Source organism: Phalacrocorax carbo, chromosome 26 (genome assembly GCF_963921805.1).
Source record: "Phalacrocorax carbo chromosome 26, bPhaCar2.1, whole genome shotgun sequence".
Lineage (NCBI taxonomy): Eukaryota > Metazoa > Chordata > Aves > Suliformes > Phalacrocoracidae > Phalacrocorax > Phalacrocorax carbo.
In genome coordinates, this window is record NC_087538.1 from 3,407,509 (window position 1) to 3,433,174 (window position 25,666).

The following is a 25,666-nucleotide window of genomic DNA, read 5'->3' on the forward strand; positions in this document are numbered from 1 at the left end:
AGAAATCACACACCTACTTCCTGCATCCCTCTCTCTCTGTCCATTAACATTACAATTGTAGTATCAAACTACCAGCGATCGGGCTTTCACTAATAAGTCGTGGTCTAGTCTGGGTTTAAACCAAGTTCAACTCAAGGCACACCACACCCATGGCTGCTGTGGGATAAGCCTGCTCTTGAGCCATGCCGGGTGATGCACGGCCCAGGAGTGAGTGACCTGAACCAACAGGCACATCAGGAACCGTCACCTGCATTTTTCCCTCTGCCTCACGTATGGGTCACCCACACAGCTCAGTGCATTGGAAAACGCTTTTTATTTGAGGAACAGCTGTAATTCAGAAGGAACCGCAGAACATTTCTCTCCGAGCATCTCAAAGGCACTCATTATCGTGACTGCTTTGGTGAGAACAGCATTCCTGCGATGGAAACCTGCAAGTTTTGCACAGAAGACAAAAGTACCAACAACATAAGAAACAAATGCAATCTTACTACGAGAAATTCTATTATTTCATAGCATTTTCCGACTGGCCTAGGCTAAGACGTTACAAGCATTGCCTAACAACTCACAAGAGGCTATGGGCTGGCTTCTGCCTGGAGCTTGCTTCTTCCCCACCAGAAGCTATTTATGGTTGGTTACATGGGAAGGGATGAATTGCAGCAAATAAATGGAGTGCGCTGACAACCCTGAGAGTCATCTTCCATGAGAAGGGGTTCTGATGGGGGATTAAACTACTTAGTTATCTGCGGCCTTATTTGCACGCCGGGCATGTCCTTATAGTACGATCTGCCCAAGGCCTTGGTCTTTTCTCATGGCAAAAGGACAGCAGAGAAGGGCAGTAGTTGACCTTCATTGCCCTCACGGCCAAATATACCAGAACTGGGGTTGATTTGGCCACACCACCTGTAGGAAACTCATCTGACAGCTACTGGCCTCTCTCCTGCTCTTTATCGTTCTGCCTATTTTTAAGTAAAAGAGGCAGAAACAAAGCAGAAATGTGTCAGCAAGTGGGAAGAGATCACTATTTGATCACACAATCAAGTCTAGCAAGATGTGTACACCAATAGCTTGATGGTAAACAGGGTTTTAGTTTTAGCCATCTTAAATTCTCTAAACACATTTACCATAATATAAACACATGTATTTTGCATAGCAAACATTATCATAACAGAAAAAGTCTCTCTCAACTGGGTTTCTGCTCGTTTCCTACCCATAACTCTCTAACTTTGGCCAACACACGACTGCTGAAAGGTGCCCTTGGATCCACATTTCCTGCATTAGCTGGTTTTGTTACTGTCGAGATTGGCTTTGGTCTTGCAGCTGTAAAGCACGAGGGAAAAACGATCAGCCTTGTGCAATCAAAGCGATGGTTAGTTGTGCGTTATATTCCCCCCCTAAAAATTACCTTCTCTTGGTCCGGACGAAGGCAGATGGTAAGGCTTGGCTCTCTCTACAGCCAGCTGCCTCTGACCTCTAGGAAGGGTCTTGCCGTGCTGGGCTGAGAGAGAATTTCTGGCAACTGCTCTCTGTCTCCAGCGAGGAGCACAGTCGTTCTGATGAACGAGAAGCGTAAAGCAAGAAGTTAAATGTTACAAGAAGTTCATAGCACGGAGCTGTCGGTGCTATTTCGAATTAGGGAATATGTTTCCTCTACAGGTGCAGTAAAATACACCCCCTGCACAGAGCAGCAGCCAGTTCTGCCCATCAGCGCACACCAGCTTCACCCGGAATTTTTAGCCAAGCGGAAGGAAGACTAGAATAATAGCAGAACCTACAACTTTAAGTTAAAACCATGCCGGCACCCTGCAGAACCTCATTCTGACACGCTTGTCAGCACCCACAAGCTTCACATGGCTGACAAAATAGTGCCTTTCCCTTGTTTTTCCTGAAACGCCGCTGCCCCAGGTGACTGAATCTCCAGGGCAGCGGTGGGTTACGTTGGACAAGAGGAAGTGAGGATTAAAATGAGGAAGAGAAAGCTGCCTACACACCCCTTCCCCCGGGATGAAAGCTTTCAAACGCAGGACCTCAACCTTCCAGAACCACCCCACAAGTTTGCTTCCCTGGGAAACTATGGTTCTGGAAAGCAGCAGATGGATCACAGAACCACAACAGAAGTTCCCATAACACAGAATTTGACCTGCCTATGTTGAGACTCAGAAGTTAGGTAAGACTTTCTGTCCAAAAAGTGGTAAAACGAAAGCTGTGGAATTTCAGACCTCACGCTATAGCTTGAGGAAATAATAAAAAGAACAACCCATGATGCAAATGTTGCCTGTGGGTTGGCACCCAGAGCTGCGTGTGAGATACAGAAGATGACATACAACACACTCTTCATTCCACAGTGACCCAAACAACCTCCAATCATCCGAACGTTCCTACATAACGTACGTCCCTGAATATCTGAATGGTAAGAGTGGCTGACAGGAAAGATACTTATTGTGCTGGTTTTGGATGAGAAGGGGTTAATTCTCCTCACCGTGGGGGGCGGCTGCCTTTCCGGCTTCCCGCGCTCTGCCGCGTGGCGGGGGGGCGGGTCTGGGAGGGGCGGGGCCATGGTGGGGCGGCTGACCCCGACTGGCCAATGGCACGTTCATTCCATACCATGTGACACCATGACCAGTATATTGAGGGCGGGCAGTGGCAGCGCAGAGGCGGCGCGGCGTCGGGTCGGTGGGCGGCTGCGGCGCGTGTGGTTTGTTTCGGCGGTTCGTTCCCCCTCTCCCCTCCCTTCCCCCCTCCCGCGGGGCTTTGCGCCTCTCGTTGTTCTCCTTTACATTGCATTTCTACTGTTGTTTCTTTTAATTTTAATTATTAAACTGTTCTTATCCCACCCCACGAGCGTTACCCTTCTGATTCCCTCCCCCATCTAACAGTGGGGCAGTGAGCGAGCGACTGTGTGGGGCTGAGCTGCCGGCTAAACCACGACACTTATTTAATCCTCAGACACAAACAAACTATTTGACGTGGAGCCAACAACAGCCTGGAACACAGAATTTCCAACTTCACAGGGTCGCTTTGGAGAAGTGAAATTTTTTGTTCAACTTTTAGGTTCAGCTGTAACGAAAGGTGCAGATGCTTATTGCAAGTATTTCAAAGAAGGGTGTGATAAAGAAAGCAGGATTCTTATTGAGCACTGTTAAATCTAGTTAGTAACCCCTAAGAGAACCTTGCACACTTGGCAGAACTTTTACGCTTACCATGAGATGAACGTTCATCGCCTGGTTCAGCTGTGGGGCTGCCGTACAGTTGGCACGCTGCAGGTGCCGGACTAAAAGAATCTCATGAGTCCGTAAAAATTTCTCCAAACACTTCTATGAGAAATAACACATTTTAAAACATATATGATGACCCTGCCTCTTCTCTTGGCAAAGACGGGGTTCAGATTTTCCTCTTGCCCACACTTACTTGTTCAGAGTCTGTGAAAGGCAGCCTCAGGAAGTCTTCCACTAGTCCCATCTCCCGACAGATGTCATACATGTCTTTTAATAGCTCTTCCTCCTTTAACTGAGTGGTGTGCTCCTGCAGCAGAGCCCAAGCCTCCACCATGCACCTGTAGTTAATTTTGTGAGACGTAAAGGCATATTAATGGTATCACCAAAAAGATGCCCCCCAGATATTGTGCTCAAAGTTCAAAGGAAGTGTAGGGGATTGTGATTTCTAGTGTTTGTTCTCCACCTCTCACAGTATTTGAGTGCCAAAATGGTGGCAGATATTTCTTTACCTATTGGACAACAGCACAGTGAGGAAAAGCCGCACTTCGCTACAGCTGGAGGCCGAGAGCTTCATCACCTGCGTGTATCTGAGGGCTCGCCTATGCTCTCCTTGGCACATGAGGGACTGAAGAATTCGCACGCCTTGCCACGACACAGGTTTGGTTGCAGTTGGTTCAAGCAGCAGGGCCAGGGAGCTCTGCAGAAGGTAGAGATCAGGTTTCTTAAGATATAGAGACACACACGCGCACAACAAAACGATTCAAAAGTGTCTTCAGTGAGGGTGAATCTCTGTTGAATAAACTTAGATGGTGACTAATGAAGGGCTTGGTACCGGACAGGTAAATATAAATGCTGAAGTGTCTGCAGAAAAAAGATATTCCGTGAGCCGTACAGAACAAAGGGAGTCCTTTGACAGGAGTGATTCACACCTGGCCAGGATAACCAAATCTCCGTAGGCAAACATCACCTCTCATAAAGACAAGTCATTCTCCCAGGCAAACAGGTTATATTAACATTGTGACGGGCAAAGAACAACCTTCAGCATCAGAGGGAACATGAATTAGATTGAAAAGTCACTTTTGCGGTCTTCTGTCTCAAGTCTTGCTGCCAGGATGGCAGTTTGAATAGTTAAAGTCCCCAAACCACTGCTTTTGAGAAAGCGCTCGACTGCTCTGCTGAGAACAACCTGAACAGACGGCTTTGGCAAGTCACACGTCAAGCATTAACGCTGACTTCTTCATTGTCTTAATCCATTTCCTCTCAACGTAATTAAAACCAAACTGCAGACCATCACGTATTGCTGAAGGTGCTGCTGAAGCAGCATTACAAAAAAGAAGCTTCCCATGTTTTATCACCTGGTATCAGCTAAGCACCAGGGTTTTTACATCATTTGATAGATCATAGCATTGTATTGCAATGTGTGCCCAACTAAACTGTCACATGCTTACTTCATAGTCCTTGTGGTCTAGAAGCCAAAAACCTCGAATAAGCTTAACAAGGCCCGAAGGGATGGCAAAGGCAGCTGCGAAGGAGTTGACGGAAGGTTCTGTTTTGTTCGGAAAGGGATGCGTGATGTCTAGCAGCAAGTAAATTGTCTGATATCAAGTATCTAATTAAGGCTAATAGATTTGCAAGACCAACAATTTATCACATGAAATAACATTATTACTATTGTTAATAGAATATTAATAGATAATAAAAGGAAATAAGAATATCATAGTGGTAGGACGCAGAAAATACTCATGTATTAGTCTTGCCATTTTATGCTGTTGCAACCTGAAGATAGTCAGGCCCTAACAACAAAATTGCATTCTGAATAAATAACCAGAAAGACAGACTCTCTGATTTCTCTAAGGCATTCAGAAAGGTTGCCTTTCGATATTTAAACAGTTCCGTTGGAAACACAGGCTCCCTCTTTAGTCACTGGAGCCACCAGCTGGACATTCAAAACACGAGAACGGCCAATGCTTGATTATTAAAGCAAACAAATTCTACAGCTGGTTTCTTCCCTCCTTTCCAGCATATATGAAACAACTGAAATTAGGGTGTCCTTACAGCACAGCTTAGCTCTGCATGATTAAAACTGGATTTAAACCAGTATGTGGATCACTCATCGGCAGTGTCACTCTCTCTTTCGGACAGCTGTTTTGGGGGGTCTGTTCTCATCAGAGAGCTCCGGGGTGCAACAGCTTTAAAGCCCCTGCTCTCTAGGCTCCCCTCTCGGGTCAGGCAACACACAGCCAAAGCAACACAGTGTATTTCGGCAGCTTAAAAGTTCAGTTTCTGCCCAATGACTTTTCCCTTCTCTCTCTCTATTATTCTGTGTGCCCGCACTTGTAACAGCACAAAAGCAAGCCCTCTTAGCTGTGCTGGAAAATGGATGATTTCAGCAACATCAGGTCCTGGTACACCGCTGTCAGAAATCCTTTTGCTCTGAAGCAGCACATTCTAGTGCATCGCTCGAGGAAGCAGCTGTTTGCTACAGCTGTGGGTGCTTCAAAAATGAAAAACAGTTTACATTTTGAGACAATCTAGGGGAGCTTTCTACCTTTAACATTGCTTAGTAAACCTGTTTTCTCACATCAGAAAAGACTTTGCAACAAAACATTTTAAACATTCCTAAACAATCCACAGTACAAAGAAATCAAACAATGCTTCTGTCTGCGACTTAATTCTTAACTACACGTGTTCATCCGCAGTGCGTTTGAAGCACAAATTAGAAAATGCATCGAACGCGTAGGTGACAGACATTTCAGACCCCTGATGCGCGTATACTGGAGGTGTGACAGAAATAACTCCAAGGGATACGATTGCATGTTTGTGGCTTTCTTCAACGCCTTCTAGCAAATAGAGCTCCAGCAGTGCCTGGAATGAAAAGGTAGAAGCTTTTTAAAACTCCTCTCTTTGAGAAATCATTGGCTTTGGGGGAGGGCTGGGCTGGGGCTGGGGTTTGTGGTGGTGGTGGTGGTTGTTTTCAGGGAACACAACACTCACCTGTAAACTAGGAGGTGGGTATTTCCCAGTTCCTCCTTCCTCTCTCTGCCACATCTCCTCAACTTGGTCTCCCAACTGGGAAACCATCCCATCGATCATCAGGCAGTCAGAGTCCCATTTGCCTCTGGAACAAAACGTAGCGAGGATTTGACAGAGGAAAACACTAATTCCAGCCTCTCGGTGTCACAGATTTCCTCCAGCCAAAACAAAACCAGCTAAAGCTCCCACGACTCCAGGAAAGGAACAAACAGACAAAGGCATGATCATGACTTGAAGTAGACTGGAAAAGAAATTTCGGAGTCAGGTGAAAGGTGCTCATTAGATCCTAGTGAATTATTAAAGGAGCTCCAAATAGGAATCCAAAAAGCTCCCTTATTAAGGGGAAAGTTGCAGCGACCTTTTAGTTTTCAGTTTTTCTTTTGTGCCGCATTACTTGTAATACAAGGGCAGTGTGAGCAAAGCTACCCCAAACCTCACGCCCCCAGCGGGAATGTTCCCACGCACAGCGGTGAGACCACAGCACGGCAATGTCAGGCTTTGGTCTCAGCACCTCGCTTTTGTTACTGAAAAACAGTCACGGTCAGAAAGCTGAGCCTGCAGCTGAATTCTGGTATCCCCTGAAGCAGCACGTTTGCGCCTCTGCACGTGCCATCACAGTGACGGAGGGCTGGCCTGTGAAACACTGCATTCCTCAGAAGCCCATCGCAGGCTCCTGCGGGCTGCGACGCCAGCCTTTCATTTCCCGAGGAGGACGAGCAGAAGCAGCACGCTGGAGGTGGTGCTTCTAAGGAGCCCGTGAGCCTGTACGAGAGTTACCTGAGAAGGACGCGCAGGAAGAGGAGCTTGAAAGCCAGCGCCTGACATAGAGCAGCTTCCACCTGGACTCCTCCTGCTGCACCTTGCTCACGGTGCCACAGCCACGGCTACTTGAGGACTTTCTTTAGGTTACAGAACAGTTGCCAAAGAAAAATCTGTTCTCACCTAACCCAAGGCGCATCACCATTATGCTCGTGAGCCAGCCCAGGAAAGGGAGTTCCCGTGAGGAAGGGGCTTTTATCCAGTAGCCAGGAGAGCGCTGGCCGTGCCAGCTGCATGTGACTCTGCCCATCTCCTTCAACGACACCGCGGTGCTTGGGAGTAGGAGATTTGGGCCAATCCCCTTATCGCCATCTATCACTGGTCATTGAGAGAGATTATTTTTGCTTTGTTTTTTGTTTTGTTTTATTTTTTTCCTAAAACACGCTTTCTTCTGTGCCCAGAACAATTGCTCTGCAAAGGCCGTGCCTTGCTGACCTGGCCGTGACTGATCCTGTCCTCACCACACGACCTTTTCCAGTGGTAACAAATGACACAGAATTGCCAATGAATTACGTGCACGTCAAAACAATGATGGTACCAACAAAGGGCACTAAGCAGAGGTATATATCAACATTTCAACACGGGAAAGGAACCTCTCTGTTCAGCAGGACACACGCATCACTCCAGTCAAGAGTGTTGCCAGCAAATGCATGAAGCGTAGCAAATACAGCTGCTGATGGAAAAGCCACTCGCTGCCGCTTCTGAATTTGCAGTGGAACTGCTCTAGAGCTTTCCTGCACGTCCTACCTTGATAAACGCTCCAGTTGCTGTCGATGACCAGCGTAGTAGCTCCGAATCAGAGGATAATTGTAGAAAGGTCTAGAGAAACGCATCTCATCACCTACAGGCAATAAATAAGAAGTAAGTTAAAGAAGTCATATCACATTTTCAACCTACAGTTTTTGACTAAAAAGACAGAAGAACACACAAGCTAAGCATCAAAAGCACAGGCCAGCCTCCGACTTTGAAAGAAGCCCAGCCTCCTTCTGCCTTTGCTAAAAGAGACCTACGACACAGGAGTCAATTCCTCCTTGTCCTAAGTGCCATTTCAAGCTTACAGGTGATGTAGCATCCAGAACATGTAGTGTCAGCTGAAGTTCACTCTAAAAAAAAACCCCCAGTTCTCAAAGGGAATGGGTTTTTAAACATGTCATGTGAACATGCGTAAGACAGTTAAGGCTGACAATAGGATTTATAACCCATCCAAATGATGAACTATTTCCAAGGTGTATTTTTTCCTCAAACAATCCCTAAAAAGTTCAAAACACGCACGTCAGGCTTTTACTGTAAAATCAAGCATTCCCGTGTTGGTGCTTTAGGAGTTACTTGTTTACAATCCCAAAGATTTCAAGCTGTGGGCACGAGCAACTCCCTCCCTCAGAGGCTTAGTGCTGGTTCTGAGAAACACCCCGGAAAGAAACTGCTTCCATCATTCTACACGACGCAGTTGAAAAAACAGTGAAATCTCAATTTCAGCAGCAGAACTTCAGCATCTGCTGTCACTGAACGGGCACGACTTGGTATCGATGAAGCCTTGACAAAACCATGGGGAAGCACGTGTTCATAGGAAGCACTGACTGCTACAGACGCGTGACAGTTTAGGCTTACCTGAGCCCTCGGGCAGGAGGCGGGACCCACAGAACCAGAGGACCACTCGTGCATACAAAGCTGCGAGGCTGGTCACCGCCAGCTTATTTGTCAAGTCTGCAAAACATGAAAAGAAGCTTAAGAGGACTGTTGGTGTGCAATTTCTTTTGTTTTTTATAAAGCTCCCCTCATTGCACTAAAGAGAAAGTAGAAAAATAACACGGTAGAAATCTTTGCCTGTGCATTTTTCACTCCGTATCACGTCCTTCTCTGAAGTAAAAGCCCACAATCACAAGCAACCCTTACAAAGAAGAAGATTCACTAAAGGTTTAATAAAAAAAAGTGAAGTTGGAACTACTAAATCCACTCATGGATAAGGCACCTGTTCTTCACGTAGCAGAGACGTTTACTCTAGCAAAGGGATTTTCTCTTTTCTCCTCAATATGCCAGGAACAAGTTCTAATAGAAACAGCTACAGAAACTCAGGCAACTCACTTTACATGTTACTTATTTAGGCTTCCTCTCTGATTTTAGTCATTTCCAATCCAATATTTGCATGCAATCACGCACTGCTAGCTGACAATCAAAGGGAGTATTTGTCACAGTGCCACATCCCGTTGCTGTAATTTCAAGCCGGGTGCTTGCACAGCTCCTTGCTGACCGCAGCCTCCCCACCCACTCGCACCAGCTCCCCAACAAACTCTTGCCCTGAACTCAACGCGCGGTAAGTGGCAGCCCCAACCCCTCCATTTAAGCCCCTTCTCCCCGCTACATTTGACTTTCTGCCAATCAGCAAAACCAACAGAAGCTCCTCTTTCCACAATTACAGCCCCAGCATCGTTCCAAATCTTCGTAAGACATACCAGAGAGTTAGAAATACTGTGACAAACCTTCTCCGGCGAGCTCTTGTGCCTCTGTTAGAAAACAGTTCAAGACTGTGCTAAGGTTGCTCAAAAGCAACTGGCGGTGCTGCAGAGCCTGTAACCTCTGCGGGTCAGTGGAGCTGCAGGAGCCGTCAAACAGCGCAACACCTTTTCAAGAACAGGTATGAAATCGTTAGCCTACAGAGCCATTGCAGAGTTTCAAAGTGCACTTCCAGATCTGCGGGCAAGACCATCTACCAGCAGATCACTGAATGAGCTCAACTGGAAAGACTGATTCTAGGTTTGCAGCATGGCTGCACTAGTACTCACATATGTCATCAAATTCGTGTTGTGTATAGATCACCCTGCTCCATGTCCAGTCAAGGGCAAACTGTAAATTAGCAGCAGAACTTGGCTGCTCTTTAAAAAGAGAGAACAAAAAAGAAATGAATCAAGAATTCCAAACGAAGAAACCATGCAACATAAAAAAAACATAACAAGTCTTACCTTTAGATGTCCAAAGCTTAATGCAGCCAGTCAGAAGCCCTACAGAACCTGTCTGGGCAGCAGCTGACAAGACCGCGTCTAACTGCTCCTCCTAAAAGTAACAGGCGAAATCAAAGGAGAATCCTACCTGCTGTCAACATCCAAACCACCAACAGTAAGTGCTTGTTTCTAACCCTACACTCACTCAGGCATCACAGGCTGGGCTGCTTGTTGCTGTGAGGAGCACATGGAATTTTTCCCCTGACACATCAACTTCCCAAAGGCTAATTCTAATCTTTATTTGCATGCCTCTGCATTATCCTCTCAATTTACTGCGTTCCAATTAACTATTCCCAGCAACGTGCCCTGCTTATACCCATGGCACATGGGGTGCAGAGAAGTTTGCCATCAGGAATGCGCGAAGGGGACAGAACAAACAGAACTCTGCAACGTTTGCATGGAAGCAGTGAAGCCAAGATCAAGCAGCTTTCCAGGCTATGAAGACATGAAGCAGTTACGACACCCCAAACATTAAGTTGTCATTTCCCAAAATGACAGAAAAGAAGTGAAACATTGATGTTCTAATAGGTTTCAGTTTTAGGCACTTCAAACACTGTGTTCTAATGCCGTGGCGATCCTTCAGAAGGGCAAAGCACAGGCAGGCACAGACGTGCACTGTTAAGGAGTAGCTTAGTGCAGCTGGTGTTCTGGTACTTCTTCCAGGTGAAATGAACATAGAAACATAGAATCATAGAACCCTTAAGGTTGGAAAAGCCCTCCAGGATCAATGAGTGCAACTGTCAACCCAACACTACCATGTCTCCTAAATCAGGCCTCAAGTGCCACGTCTACATGTCTTTTCAATACCTCCAGGGATGGTGAGTCCCCCACCTCTCTGGGCAGCCTCTTCCAAGGCCTGACCACTCTTGCAGTGAAGGCATTTTCCCTAATATCCAACCTAAACCTCCCCTGATGCAGCTTGAAGCCGTTTCCTCTCGTTCTATCGCTAGTGACCTGGGAGAAGAGACCAACCCCCACCTCACAACAGCCTCCTGTCAGGCAGCTGCAGGGAGCGATAAGGTCTCCCCTCAGCCTCCTCTCCTCCAGGCCAAACAACCCCAGGTCCCTCAACCTCTCCTCATGAGACCTGTTCTCCAGACCCTTCCCCAGCTTTGTTGCCCTTCTTTGGACACGCACCGGCAACTCTATGTCCTTCTTGTCCCGAGGGGCCCAAGACTGAGCCCTCATCAAATTGTCCTTTTTAGGGCTTTTGCTTTTTGTTTGCTTCTTTCTTTGGCTTTTTAAGCACATTCACAAGTATCTTTCCCTTCTAAATAAAATCATCACATTCAAAGCCATTTCTACACGTTCGAATACACACATCAGATTTCCATCTTTTTCTGAAAACCAGTCTCAGACAAGGAAACACACCGAGTACGACTTACGGTGGCAAACAAAACCCCAAACCAAGCTTCTTGCCCCTAATTCTGAGATTTGTCTTACTCACATTCACAAGCAATTCCTGCTCAAATCCCTAACAAGCCTCTGAATGATCTAGTCTCAATTCAGCAAAGGGTATGACAAATTTCTGCATTTCCCAATTATTCCCAACGTGGAGCTGACATCAGATCACCCAATCTGAATGGAAGAGCCTACATCAGGCTTGCAAAAGAAACAGCCTATGGGCCAGGCCAGCCTGCCAAGACGTTCATGTTAGCTACCACACTGTGCACAAGGGCTCTTTGCCCCAACGCACCCCCACAGATCTGGTGAGGAATCCAGTAGAGAGGAAGATGAGGGCAGGGAAAGACTGCTCTCCCCTTCCTACCAAGTGCTCCTCTGCCTGAAGGTTGTTCTGAGGGAACGATGCTTCCTTTTCTCCGTTCTGTCCTCTTTTCCCAGCTCATCAGGGATCAAAACCTGAACTCAGGACCACGCAGGCAGTTGCACTCATTGATGAGAGAGAAGGAACACCTTTCCCCGACTTTCTCTTCCTGCTCCTAGAGCAGCGCTCTCTTCCTTTCTAGACATTCAGTCCCTGATCGTGCTTCAACGGGAGGCAACGGTGGGTTTATACTCCCAAGAGGGGACCTCAAACATTACATTTGATAAAACTGGCAGGGTACAATTGCAGTTACGCGTGTGGATGGGCAGGAGGAGCATTAAATGGTCCCTGACACCGAAAGCAGCGCCATGGAAAGCTTAGGAAAGGTCCATCCCTTGACATTCTCCATAAAGACACAGTAAAAGCTCACCTCCTTCTGGAAGCCGCTGCACGTCACATGAACAACTCCAGAGCTCAGCAGGCACGTGCCATCTGCAGAGACAACGAACGTTGGACAACATTCCATACTCTCACCATGATGGTAGCACCAGTTTGCATTTTTGTCACAGCAACCTCTGGAAAGGTACAACTGAGTACCCGTTTTCCTCATGACATCACTTACAGCCTTTTTTAGAAAAATAATGGCTGAGTGTAGAAATTTTACCTCCGGGGCTATCGAGGTGCTGCGCTTTGAGCTTCAGCCCAGAGTCATTTCATCTGATCACCAGCACCACCTCACGGGCTGCGTTACAGAAGCACCCAACCCCCAGACCCAGCCGCCTGTCAGGCAGGTGTCACAACAGCACACACTTGGTCAGTACAACGTCATCACAGTTGGGTGGGTGCGGGGTTGGGGTGTTTCGGTTTGGTTGGGTTTTTGCGTGACAAACAGTGAACAGGAGAACCAATAAATGGCATTTGAGCTCGGTTTAAGCTTATCACTACTCAAAGCCGTGTAATACCTACCAAAATTATAGGTGCTTGGATGAAAACACAGCTCAGGTTGTGGGTAAGAAGGAGGAACTCTCCAGCTTAGGCTGCGCTCCTGCACCACAACATCCAGAAGGAGGTTTGGAGCAGTCGTGCTTGTCACAGCGTCCAGTGACCACAGTGCAAAATAGGGGCAGTCCTGAAGGGATTCTTCTGGCCTGAAAGAAAACAAGTGCAGAAGCTAAACGCCGACTTTCCAGTGAATTATGGGGAGGGATACTGAAACCAGCTTCATAAAAACCTACCTTAGTGAGCCTGGCTTTTGAGCCTCATACCAGCAGTCAAAGTCAAATACACCCAAATAAGTAGATGGTTTTCCCTGGCCGTGTGTGTTCACTTGCCAGCTGAAGACGGAGACACTGGTGTCAGGAGATATGACTGGAAAAGACAAGACATTGTTTCTTATTGGGAGAAAATACAATCTATCTGACATTTTCAAAACATCACTTTCTAGTTTGGCTTCATTCTGTTACGTCACTCATGAAACACAACACTTGACTAAGAAGAATTTTAAAAATGTACACCATAGCATCACCTCTGTGATAGGTTTCAGTCATGCTGCCCCCCTTTGCGAGTTCAACCTGTATCCGTCCTAAGACAAATCCAATACACAATTGTCAGGTAATCAAGTTTCCCATACAGTAAGAGTGCATCAAGATGGTTAGAAAAAAACAAAAACCAAAAAACAACCCACCACCCTAGGAAAACATACATTGCTGCTTTTAGAAAGCATACAAATTCTTGTCGTATACACTTGATCACTCAGCTGGCATTATTAATTTCCAGATTCGACTCGATTGCGGGTGTTACGAATAGCTCCTTTCCAGCACAGTCAGAATGAAAGAACACAATTATCACACAAAACAAACACCAAAACCCAACCCCAACAAACAGGAGGTTGGAACAAAGAGTTTAACATCAAACATTGACCATGTTACACTCGGGTTCTCTCAAGAAGTGGCATGGTCTGTCGTCTCTGGGGAGAAGGCATTCTCCAGATGTGAGCAAAGTGGGGGGTGCATCCTTTACCCTGACAGAGCAGGGAACCAGGAGACAGGTCATTTGGCAAAATGGGTCTCTGTTCTCTGCTGAGTTCATCAGGGCTGCTCAGGGAGCCTCCCACGCTTTACTGCGTGTCATCGTGAACTTCTGTGCCCTTTCACTTGTGTGAGCCGCTGAAACTGCCTTTGAAGATGTCAAGTAGTTTCATAAATCAGAAGCCAGCTTCCTTTCTAACCTCAACCCACATCCAACAGAAGCTCATGTGGGCATACAACTTGAATAGTTTCTGGATAAAAGCTAATGAGGAGCCATCAGAAAAATGACAGGCATTTTTCCATGCCTCAGACTTCATGAAAAGGGGACCGAAAGGGCTTTTTTTGTTGGTTTTGGTTTGGGTTTTTTGGTGGGTGCGCCTGTTGGTTGTTTTTGACAAGGTTTTAGAAGGCCCTCTCCTCAGAATCATGCCACAGGTGGAGAAAATCCAAAGGGGTTTTCATTAGATTTTGACACGCTGTTGTTAGAGGATGGCACCCCAAAAGAGGTGGAAGCTGCCTCTTCAGGACTAAGACAAAGCGAATAAACACAAATAGCCTAGAAAGTCACGCCAGTGTCGTCTTTGTAACAGCAGACATAAGTTAAGGCCAGTAAGAAGAGAGGGAAGGGCATTCACACACCCAAACAAAAGGCTGTGAAAGTTATCACTGCAGCCGGCTCAGAGATGTGCTCAGAGCATCACTGGATGTGCAAACCCAGAGATGCACATCTCATTATTGCAAGGTAATGAAAGACACCAGAGGAGTTTTAACTGTCGATCCGGACAAGGGAAGCCAGAAGCTATTGCTTTAAGAGCTTGTAGGTGTAGGAACCTATTAGACACAGAGAGGGCAAAGTGCACAGGCAGATCATAGACTCGTAGAATCATTTAGGTTGGAAAAGGCCCTTAAGACCATCAAGCCCAACTGTAAACCTCATACTGCCAAGCCCACCACTAAACCCTGTCCCAAAGCGCCACGTCTGCACGTCTTTTAACTCCCTCCAGGGATGGTGACGCCACCACTTCCCTGGGCAGCCTGTTCCACTGCTTCGCAACCCTTTCTGTGAAGAAATTTTCCCTAAGATCCCAACTAAACCTTGTGCTCTAGACCCTTCACCAGCTTCGCTGCCCTTCTTTGGACACACTCAGCACCTCAGTATCTTTCTCGTAGTGAGGGGCCCAAAACTGAACACAGGATTCGAGGTGCAGCCTCACCACTGCCGAGTAGGGGGGGACGATCACTGCCCTACTCCTGCTGGCCACACTATCTCTCATACAAGCCAGGATGCTGGTGGCCTTCCTGGCCACGCAGGCACGCTGCCGGCTCATCCAGGTGCTTGGGGAAGGTATCAAACAGACCTGGCCCCAGGACCGAGCCCTGGGGAACAGCACTCGTGACCGGCCGCCAGCTGGATGCAGGTGCAGGCATAGGTTGGAAGAGGGGAAAAAAGAAAGTTGAGGGAACATTCCTAAGCAATGGAGGGGATGATCCTACTGTTCAAAGACGAGAGCTGGAGGAATAAAATGACTGACAGGTGTTATAGAGGTGACCCCACCATACATCGCTACAGCATGTCAGCAAGCATTGAAGGGAAAAATAGGGTTTATTTTAACAAGTCCCACAGAACCTAAGCACCCAGTTTTTCCTTTGAAATAAGCCCAAGAAGTTAGTCTATACAGATACTGAAGACTTTCAGGCTGTGGGTATGGAACAGCATTCACTGCTTGGATGCCAAAGCCATTTAGTTTAGAACAACCAAACACGGGCATCAGGAACAAACCTTCATCAACGCTGCCTTCTCTGTCAATGCAGTTGGGAAAGATTTCTACAGCCTGACAGCTGAGTAGTTTGGCCTTGCTGCCCTGCCCTCTCAAGGGAAAGGCTCCACCCGTCAGATCCAAACTGTACTTTTCAACACAGGATGCCAAACCCTGCGGAAAAAATCACAGGCGAGAGAAAGGTCATTCTGAGAGAAAAGCAGACATTATACCTCAGTAGGAAAGAATGTCTATGTCTAATAGAACCTGCATATTGTACTGTATCTCTCCCAGGCGCTTAATCTGATGGCAAAGAGAAACTACAGCTGACAAGCAAGAGAACTGAGTGTCAAACCGTAACGGGTAAGTTTGGCCGTAAAAGCTTTGCACATTTTCAGAACTGAGCATTTCCCTCGCATTACTGGTTCTAAATGTGTTTTGCAGAATTCCTTGCACCATCCCGGTTTCTTCACAAACCTACGTATTTATCTAGAAAGAGAGATCTGAAATAATGCCATACATAGGCATGCAAAGCGCTTTGCTCCATGACTTGATCACAGAACTGATGAAGTTAGAGGAGTCACGGCCTTCCAGCAGCCAAAGCTCTCTTGCGAGGCATTATCTATAGGCACACACCGCTAGAGTGAAAGCCCATCCCTCGGGAGTAGCCATGAGAACGTCTTACTGAGTCACACTCTTCTCTCAAACCACGTCAGCTCCTGCCAGCTCCTCCTCTCACCTCCTCAGGGACTGATGGGTGAAATATGCCTCCCTGCCTTCACCAAGTGCAGCCAACAGCAAAACAACCCGGCGGACATGGCATGCACGTGGGCAAGGCGTTTAGGGGCACGAATTCCTACAGAGTCAGCCAACTACTTTGAGACCTACAGAAACTCCAGCAGGATTGTGTGGAACCTCTGAGACCACCAATTGCTAAGCAAGCATTGACTGAAATACTGTCTTTCCAAATACAGCACTTGGTCAAATGCTCTACCCTACAACACATGGGTGTGTGGATTGTGGACAAAGAGCAGCTCTACAATTAAAAACCAACCAAACAAAACCAAAAGCTAAGCAGCTAAAAATCTCCAAAAACCTACCAGAAAATAAAAAAATTGCTTGTACCTCATTCTACCCAAGTTTCCTAAAGTTTCACAGCTCTAGAAGGAACTGGCATGAGACAATCCATTCTCGTATGACCTGATATGTTACATTTAACTCACCTACTCTGAGAACAGGCAAGCTTTCTCTTAACCATTCTAGGAAATACTACTAATAAATATCAAGGCTGTAGAGCACAGATCCTCTCCTACCGCACCTCAACAGGAAAGACATGCTCTGAATTAAGATTACTTTCCCATCAAAAAGATTTTGCAAGGGTTTCAGGCGTAACACTGAATAAAATTATACGTTCTAAAAATATGTCTTCTATCTGTTAGATAACAGAGAGGTAAGGCTAGTTCACCTCTATTTTAAACACAACCTCTTTGGAGCCACTTCTAAAAATTTACATATACTTTTTTGACCAAATCAGACCACTCTTTACTGTATTTGCGTATTTTGCTGGCTTCAAGAGCAGAGTTCGTAGGTAACGCAGCCAAAAAGTAGAAAGAGTTCTCTTTAGAGCTACTAAGTTTCAGGACCAGCACCGAAGAGACCCTGCAGGTGAGCGTCATGTGAAGTCCTGCTGACAGAGCTCAAAGGGAAAACAAGAATTTAAACCTGAAGACCGGAACAGAATAAAGCTGTACGCCCGTGTTTTAAGGAAGGGAGACAGACAGAACCTTATTCAACTCTGCAGTTTGGTTAAACAGAGCTACTCAAAGCCCTGTCTTCTCTTCCTACAGGCCATTCACTTGGTGTTTAAATGAAGAATCATTTTCTTTGTAAAAGCTGCTGCCTCTTCAGGAACTGAATTTATACGGGCTCTTTGCAGACGGCCCTGGCTGGAACACACGACACGGCGGTATGAAATTGTACGACTTCTTTTCAAAAAGTATGGACAAAGGCCGTGCCCAGGAAGACTCAGCAAAAGATTCTTTCTTTTTAAGTCATCTCTGAATTGTCATGGTCAATATTCCCCCTGCCAACTTCACTGATACTCCCTTAGGGAAAAGGACTCTTTCCATCCTTTCACGGACGTGCACGTCTTACCTCGTACATGGCTTGTCCTGAAGCCAAGCGCCTCCTGTCTGCGAACGCTAACTGCAACAGATGTAAACTCACGGCATCGCCTTCACTGGAAAAGGTACAAATGATGACATTTGGTTACAAAGCTGCTTTATAGTCCTCGTTACCCTTTCCTTAGATCTAGGCTGAGGTTTCCTGAATAGCACTGTCTCGCTGAAAAGAAAAACAGCCCTTCCCAAAACCTAAGAATTGGTCACATTTAGCCGCTAAACCACAAAGGAGGAAATTTGGACACTAACAGCTTCTGGGGCAAAGGCTACCCATACAATCTGGAAGCTTCAAGATGTTCTATGGAGTAAAAATGGTTGGGAACAGTTCTTGGCATTGAAGAGCTCGCAATCAAAACTGCTTTACAGTCAAACTGAAAAAGATTGCCACTCCATGAGCAGCCGAGCTGAGTAAATAGCTTGCTGATGCCGAGAGGGGCAGATCTTTCTCCCCTTCCCTTCCCACCAAAGCTCCAGTCCCTCCCCTGCACACACGGCACCTTCCACACCCTCCTTTCAGTCATTAGCCCAGCAGGAAACCACCGACTTGGCTGCTGAGCACCTTCCCTGCCAGCCGAGCTGAGCTGGCTCACCAAGGCTCAGGCTGGCACCAGGGAACCGGCCATGCTGTCACCTCCTCCTTTAGGGGCAGCAGGCTGGTGGATCCGCACCTTTAGTGCTCTGGAGCTGCAGCCTCCACTGCGCTCCATGGTATTTTCATACCACGGTGTGAATATCAGGCAAATCATGAAGCAGTCATCAGGAAACAAAGGAAGCCATTGAAGAATGCCAGCACAGAAATAGAGCCACTGTCGCTTTGCTGCCTTTCAGCAGGGAGGAACTAGTAGGTCCCTCTCCATCCCTGTTACATCCTGTACAAATCGCACCGTCAGCCCCTTCCATACCGGAGAGAATCTCCTGCACGGCTAATTCAACAAAACAAATACACGTGGGTCAACTCTAGGTGAACAAATACTCAAAAAAAAAAAAAAAATCAGTGGCCGATAGTAAGCTTTTATTCACCTTTCTTGCGTCGACTGAACAGCCCACAAGTAGCAACAGTTGCGAGGATCGTGCTCAGGCTCTTGAAAAGTAACGGCGCAGACAGGAATCCTTCCTCCTTCAAGCTGACAGTGGTGCCTGCAGGGTTAACAAAAACAGAAAGCAGGTGAGCCTGGTGGCCCTGCCTGTTTGTAGAAGGGGAGAAGCATCTTCTGAGCAAAGAGCCCCTGACGTGCTTCTCCTCAAGGCACAGAAGGTCACACTCCCGTCTCAAACAAGGGAGTCACGGGAGCGACTGCTTTTGATGCAACAGCCACGAGGTGAGGAAATTACTGTCCATCACGGGCAATAACCTGGCTTTATCTCCTCCTCTGCCTGCGGAGCAGGAACATGAAAGATTCCTTCAGCTGCCAGGCAAAAGATTCTTCCTACTCTTGTCGCCTGCTTCAATATTGAACTGAAAATGCAGCCTCTCTTCTGCACAAGCTGAAAACAGCGCCAAACACCAGTAGTGTCTTGTTTCTTTACTTGGACTATCTAAAGCCTTTCTCCTCCAGACTTCTGAACCTTCTTTGCACCTTCACAATCTATTCTTGCCACCTCACTATTCCTCCACTCTCTATTCATGCCGCCAATAGTTCCCGGTGAGTCACTGCAGATTTGCTTAAGTGAATCCCGATCTGAATTGGGTCAGATATTCCAGGGGGGATTGCTCTTTGGCAGAGCTGAAATCATCTCCCTCATTTCTCTGTTGCTTATCCCTTGACATGACCCTTATTCCCCCTCCAAGTGTTCCAAGCAGACTTTCATTCCCATGCATCGCTGCCTTGGCATGGGTCAGTCCCCTCTTTTGGTCGAGGCTGAAATGTGGGAGAGAATGTCTTTTCAGCCACAGATCAGCTCTTGATCCTTCATGTCTCACTCCTTTCAACCGGGACGCTTTGAAGAATATGATCACCACAATCCCATCATTAACATACTTCAGCCTTTCAATGGGTGCCCTCATTGCAGGAGCTGCCTCTGAGAAATAATGTCTACAATCTCTTTCATTGAAACACACACAACTCCTGCTGTCACTGAATACTGCTGGTGGAACAAACTGCCTTATGGAAAGCAGCTCTCTCACACCCTAACTGCTTGACAGAACCCAGAGAAGGGAGCTTTCCGCAGTTCCTCAGCCCACGGGCACAATAAGGAGAACAATCCCAGCCCGCTGGGGAGAAGGCGGCCCACTGAATCCAGGTATGGCTCAATGGTTACTTCAGAAGGGGATTCCTAAACAGGCCAAGATTACACTCCACATTTCCCTCCCTGAAAAAGGGCTCTTTAAATTAACAGACTTCCTCCTCAAGCAGAGCCTTGAGAGCCCTGCACCTCCAGGCGTGACCAAGTGCAAAGGCCGACTTACTCCCACTGCAGAGTTTTCATATTCCACAGTGACAGGGAGCCGTCGGAAAAACCCACGGCGAGCTGGTTGCTTCTGCTGATGTAGCACAGGGTCGATATTGCTGTTCCTGAAGGACACTGTAACTGAAGGCAGAGATGTCTCCCTTCCCCGGTCACCATTTCTCTTCTTAGTGGAACTCCAGCAGCAATTCTGGTGACAACTACTAGAGCTACACGCACAAAACCACACAATAAAGGAATGCGTTATGCCATTCAGGTTGCATTTGAAACACTGACGTGACAACATGTATAAACTAATGCTACCGTCCCCGGCAAAATACCCATTGATGCAATACTTTGTCTGCTCTTCCCATTTTGTACGCATTCAGAGCACATAGGAACTCTCTGACTGGACAGGTATCCTCGCTCCTATTTCAAAACCAGGTGAAAGCGAAACCTCCATAGACAAATTCTTCCTGGGCTCTGCACATCAGCAGTTTGGGCCTCATGGTGAAGCTACTTGAAGTGACACCAGCTCCCGAGGCCACTCTTGTAAGAGCAAAAACAGCGTATGCAATCCGAGTACACCAAGTACAGGTTCCGTTTGGTCAAATGCAGGGATTTTGGTAAGGCATATTTACTTTAAAAAACAAGCCTCAACTTTGCCCCAAGTCAATGAACAGAAGCAGAAGAACATTCCCAGGAAACAGGGCACGTCCGACACACCTTCCTGTCAGGCAGCTGCACCGCCTCGGATGGTCAGATTCCTACCCCTCACTGGTGAGAATCACCGTGACAGAGGGACCCTGGTGGGAGGGGGTATTTGTAACCTTAGGAGGAGTATGAAGCCACTCCCATTTTTAATCCTTTCAGGGCCAGACGATGTCAAACCACCACCTGTAATCAGCAGTCATAAACGTCTGCACAGCAGTAGCTTCAAAGTGGGATGCGTGTTGTTGATTTAAAAGACACAAGTTTTCTTACTTTTCCGTTCAAGTTTAGAAACCGCAAGCTCACCCGATGGTTCATTCTCCCTCTGACTGCAAGAGAGATCATCCAAACCAAGGTCCACCACAAGCAGATGACCAACATCTGTCGCCACCGCTGCCACGCCACAAAACCCTTGCAGAGCCCGGTGCAGGTGCCAAGGCCTCGCGCTGGCTCCTCCGGGGTTAGTTATGGGCTCTACAGCAGTTACCTACAGGAAAACTACAAGTTAGTATTTAAGCTCTTTGACGAGCTTTGATAGAAATCACTCAAAAGTGAAGCCAGAATCAGCCCATCAGAAGCAAGAAAGTAAATACAGGGTTCTCAGACTTAAAAACACAGCATTGATCCCAATTATATCCAGACAAAACAAACAAACCAACCAACCCCCAAAAATGTCCTGTACAAACATCCGTTACTGCCTTCCGTTTACGGGGTTTCCTGCAGGGATTTCGCTGAGCTCACTCCAACTGCAATGGTGCAGTCTATTATCACAGCTTACCAAGTTCCATTTTCTACTTAGAAACCATTAACTCAAAGACAACACAGAAAATGCGTTAAATGCAAGAAACTTGACCGTATTTAAGGGACTGGAGTAAGAAAGGCCAAACTCACTCTCGCTCTCCCACGGCCCCCAGCCCGTCAGCACTGGGATACAGCCCACGCCTTCTTTGCCAAACAGGTACTAGGGCAAATCTCGGCTCTCAGTCAGACGCGGCAGCGGCCAAGTTGCAGGGGAGACACACCGCTGCCACGGCAAGGGAGTATTGTTACAGAGAGCGGAAGGGAGATACCAGCTTAGGGAAAGCTACACCAGTCCTCATTTAGAATCAACAGAGCAACCAGGGAAAGCAGAAAAGTTTTCAGTGCCGAAACAGCGGCAAAAAGCCCAGCAGCTGGTTCGCCAAAAGCCAGCTCCGGCTGAGGAGAAGCGCACGCTGCTCTGTAACACGCGGAGCCGCCTGCCAGCAGCTTTAGTACAAGGCCCTGATGGAGACAGACCTTTCCGCACCTGCAGCCCCTCCCGGGACAGCCCTGACGGCTCCAGCAGAGACACCAGCACGTGAGGGCTCCTGCACTAAGGCTCCACAACAAAAGAACACGGGCTGCCCTTCAGCCTCCTTGCATAATGTCACACAGTGACACCAGGGAGCTTTACATCAACAGCAACCTGTTACACGACAACGGAACAGAGCAGTGAGCACCACAAGGAGTCCTTTTTTTTAATATATTGGGTTTTCTCCCCAGAGGTGGGGAAAAATTGACCAAACCTCGAAGCCCCAAAGTTCTCTCCTCTCCCGTGTCAAGCACTTGCTGTGACTGCGCTGCCTGGCAATCTGCTACAGAATTTACCTTTCCCCTGGGCCACAAGAATTCTACTCCTAGAAGTGCCCGCAGTATTTGAGACAAATTTATATTGTTTCTGTCATGGTTTCAGCTGGGATAGAGTTAATTTTCTTCACTCTAGCTGGTATAGTGCTGTGCTTTGAAATTAGCATGGAAAAAAACCTGTTGAGATAACACACAGATGCTTAGGCTGTTGCTGGGCTTTGCACGCTCTCCTACACTGCTGCCAGCTCCTTCTGGGAAGGAACGCAGAAATCCTGTCTCAGCTCCCTGACTCTGCATGCTGCCCTTCTGCCTCACACAAACCAGCAAGAGTGGGGAAAATACCATTCCAGAGCTCTGAAACATGCAACCCTTATAAACCAATTTAATACCGTTAATGTTTTCAATTCAGATTTGCTTTTACAAGTCTGAATGACTGCACGTCTATGCCAGCACACAGCTTGCCTTTCCATCTCAAACGCTGAGATTTATCAGGACGATCGGCAAACCCACACAGCGGAGCACCAACCCAGCTCAGCTCGTTAGAAATCACCACCACACAAACGCTCACTGCCAGCAGTCACACTGTAGCGCTACAGACAAACAAACCCCGCCTGGATTCTAGCAAGTCAAACCAAACCACGCTCTGGAAAGCTGAGTAATACGGAAGTATTTATCTGTCGCAGATTCTAAGGTGGTAAAGACAGAGGGAACCTTGATGTTCCATTACCTTAAGGTGACTCTTGTCTACACTCAGATAAGGAGCCGAGGGGAAAGGACGTCATTTGAGTTTATGGGTTAGAGAAGGCAGGGAAAATTAGCAACGTTACACCAGAGTATCCCACCGGCACAAGCACCATATGCAATAAGCAGAGGTTCAAGGGCTTCAGGCTGAAAGTCAGTCTGTAACCACCTGCCAGGTAACGCAGTGAAGCCTGTTTTTTCCCATCCTAAGTCAACAGAAAAATGTGCTTTGCTCTAAAGTCACCTGCTTGCTAGTCCGAGACTCCTGGGAATGTGCCGAAGTCAGCTACAGCACAGCCATGGAAGTCTGAGATGTTTTAAAGACAGTATTTCTGACATAATGAACCATTCAGGACATGTATGTTACCAACACTTGAAAGGCAGGGTGAGGACGAGTTCTTTGTCACTCTGGCTAAAAAAAAAAGGTAGTTTTCAAGGCCTTTTTGTCAAAGTGGAGAATGAGGTAACTACGTGCTCTACTGTAAAACCAGAAAACTTGTTTGACTCTCTCAGCAAACTCAAAGGATAACGGTACCGTTAACCCCATAATTTCACATCAAGGTGCTCTCGACTGGACACTCTGCAGTGACAGGATGATGACACAATAGAGAAAATGGACGTCCTAGCAAAGGGACGCTCCAAAGCTGCTCCTGAAACAGCGTTATGCAGCACCTGACAACGTTTCCCCCATTAAAAAGCACCTACCCTTCCTGGCAGAACTACTGCTGTAACCACGCTCGATGTTCCAAGGTCGTACAGGCAGAGAACACTTCCCTCTGCTTCTCTCAAGCCAACCAGCAGCCCCGTTCCCGTCTGCCAGGAAACCTCCTTCACCACGCGGATGGTGGGAGGCTGCTCACGGGCTCCACTGAAACGGTGTGCAGAGAGCCGCTCTCCCGTCACAGCGCTCACGACCTCCAGCTGAGGGCCACACGCCAGCCAGGCCAGCCCATCTCTCCCTGGAAGAAGAGAAAAGGCTGGCTAAAGCAAACTCCCAGGAGAGGGTTGAAAACAACGGGAAAATCACAATCACTGCCCCTTTGCTTCAACAGAAGTAGCTCACAGAGCAAGAGAGGCTTACCGAATTCGGGTCGATTATTGAAAATCACCCACTGAATCCTCAACCAATGCATCGTAAAATGAACCACCTTATTATTTTGCATTTGGACTTGTCATTCCTGCACTGAAGAATTCTGCTTGTTTGGGATAAAGATTACAATAGATTGGTCTCTAGTCTTTATACCATATTCAGCTTGGTTTTGCTAGAAATCATCTAAATACATATGAGAATACAACTCCTAAAGCATAATTCAAATATGGCAAAATCTCAGCCAATTCTTTTCTAGTTGACTAACTTTGCTCGACACACGCCTACTTTGGGCAGGGATTTGGACTTCAACAAGGAATTACCTCAAAATGGGCACTGCGGGAGCCAATTTCAACTTTTACACGCGCTGATCACAGAGAGAAGTTAGCACATTTAGTTTCACTGAACTACTTCCAACACAAAGGGAGTATTAACTCAACTACTGCACTTACAGTCACACAGAGAGATTCTACATGGTCTCAGCAGAAGCCCGGACACCCAGGCAGGCCCCCGGCTCTACCTTCAGATCACCGACAAAGTCAGCTACCTCATCTGCTCAGCCGCTCTCAGCAGCTCTCCCGGGACACTCCTCTGCGTCCCATTAAATGCTCTGCAAACCTGGCTGCAGCGCCTAACAGGGCTTTCCTCTTCCTTCTGTTTTTAGTCAGGCTAGGAAAGAAAAAGCAGGGGAGGCTGCCTCTCTAACACTGTGGGAGAACTAGTTCTGCACGGGATGTTATGATGGTACCAATAAATACAGCCCAAAACCACACCAGGACTTTTTTGAAAACTGCCTTTCATTCCATTAGAAGTTGAGGAGGGCTCACTGACTTGCCCGTGTTATTTTAATAGCTCAAGACTGGCGCAGGCTGTTGTCCTTTCAAAGTTTAACTCTACTAATGTTTTAATGTTAACATTTTTCATCATTTTGTCATAGTTCATCCTTTCTGTTCTCTCAAAACCTGACGCACCTGAGCAGCACCAACCTGACACAGCTGATGCTGTGACCCCGTGCCTCAGGTCACCTCCAGGCAGTAACAACTTCACAGCAAGACCCAATTTCAAGGAAAAGGCTCACCTCTGGAAAACCGCCCGCGCAGCACAGACCCTCGGGTGAGCTCATCTTCCCCAAGAGCCTGAATGGTCACCTCGGGAAACTGCAGCAGGCTGCTCGTTACCTGAGCCGCGAGGTCTCGCATTCTTCACTGTGAATAGAGAAGAAAATGCAAAAAGAGGCTCCTGACAGCCATCGACATTTTTCAGATTGACAGAACTTTCATCCCTTTGCCGTGAATAATCTCCCGTCCACCTCCTGCGGCTCTTTTCCTTAACAAAAGGGCACTCA

General features: G+C 47.2%; 1 protein-coding gene across 1 annotated transcript; it reads right to left on the reverse strand.

The window, feature by feature from the left end:
• Positions 1 to 1,195: 1,195 nt before the first annotated feature.
• Positions 1,196 to 25,520, reverse strand: LOC135317500 (protein ELYS-like; the record flags this gene model as incomplete). Its single annotated transcript, XM_064473793.1, has 24 exons — positions 25,400 to 25,520; positions 23,940 to 24,193; positions 21,192 to 21,372; positions 20,197 to 20,404; positions 18,810 to 18,926; positions 17,764 to 17,848; positions 15,633 to 15,783; positions 13,061 to 13,193; positions 12,792 to 12,973; positions 12,256 to 12,317; positions 10,022 to 10,112; positions 9,845 to 9,934; positions 9,538 to 9,682; positions 9,034 to 9,038; positions 8,673 to 8,768; positions 7,812 to 7,905; positions 6,207 to 6,330; positions 6,021 to 6,077; positions 4,661 to 4,807; positions 3,722 to 3,909; positions 3,406 to 3,550; positions 3,198 to 3,311; positions 1,403 to 1,550; positions 1,196 to 1,317 (listed from the first exon to the last, which is right to left on the reverse strand). Coding segments are annotated over exons 1-24 (3,060 nt in total), but the record flags the coding sequence as incomplete, so codon positions are not given.
• Between the last annotated feature and the right edge of the window lie 146 nt (positions 25,521 to 25,666).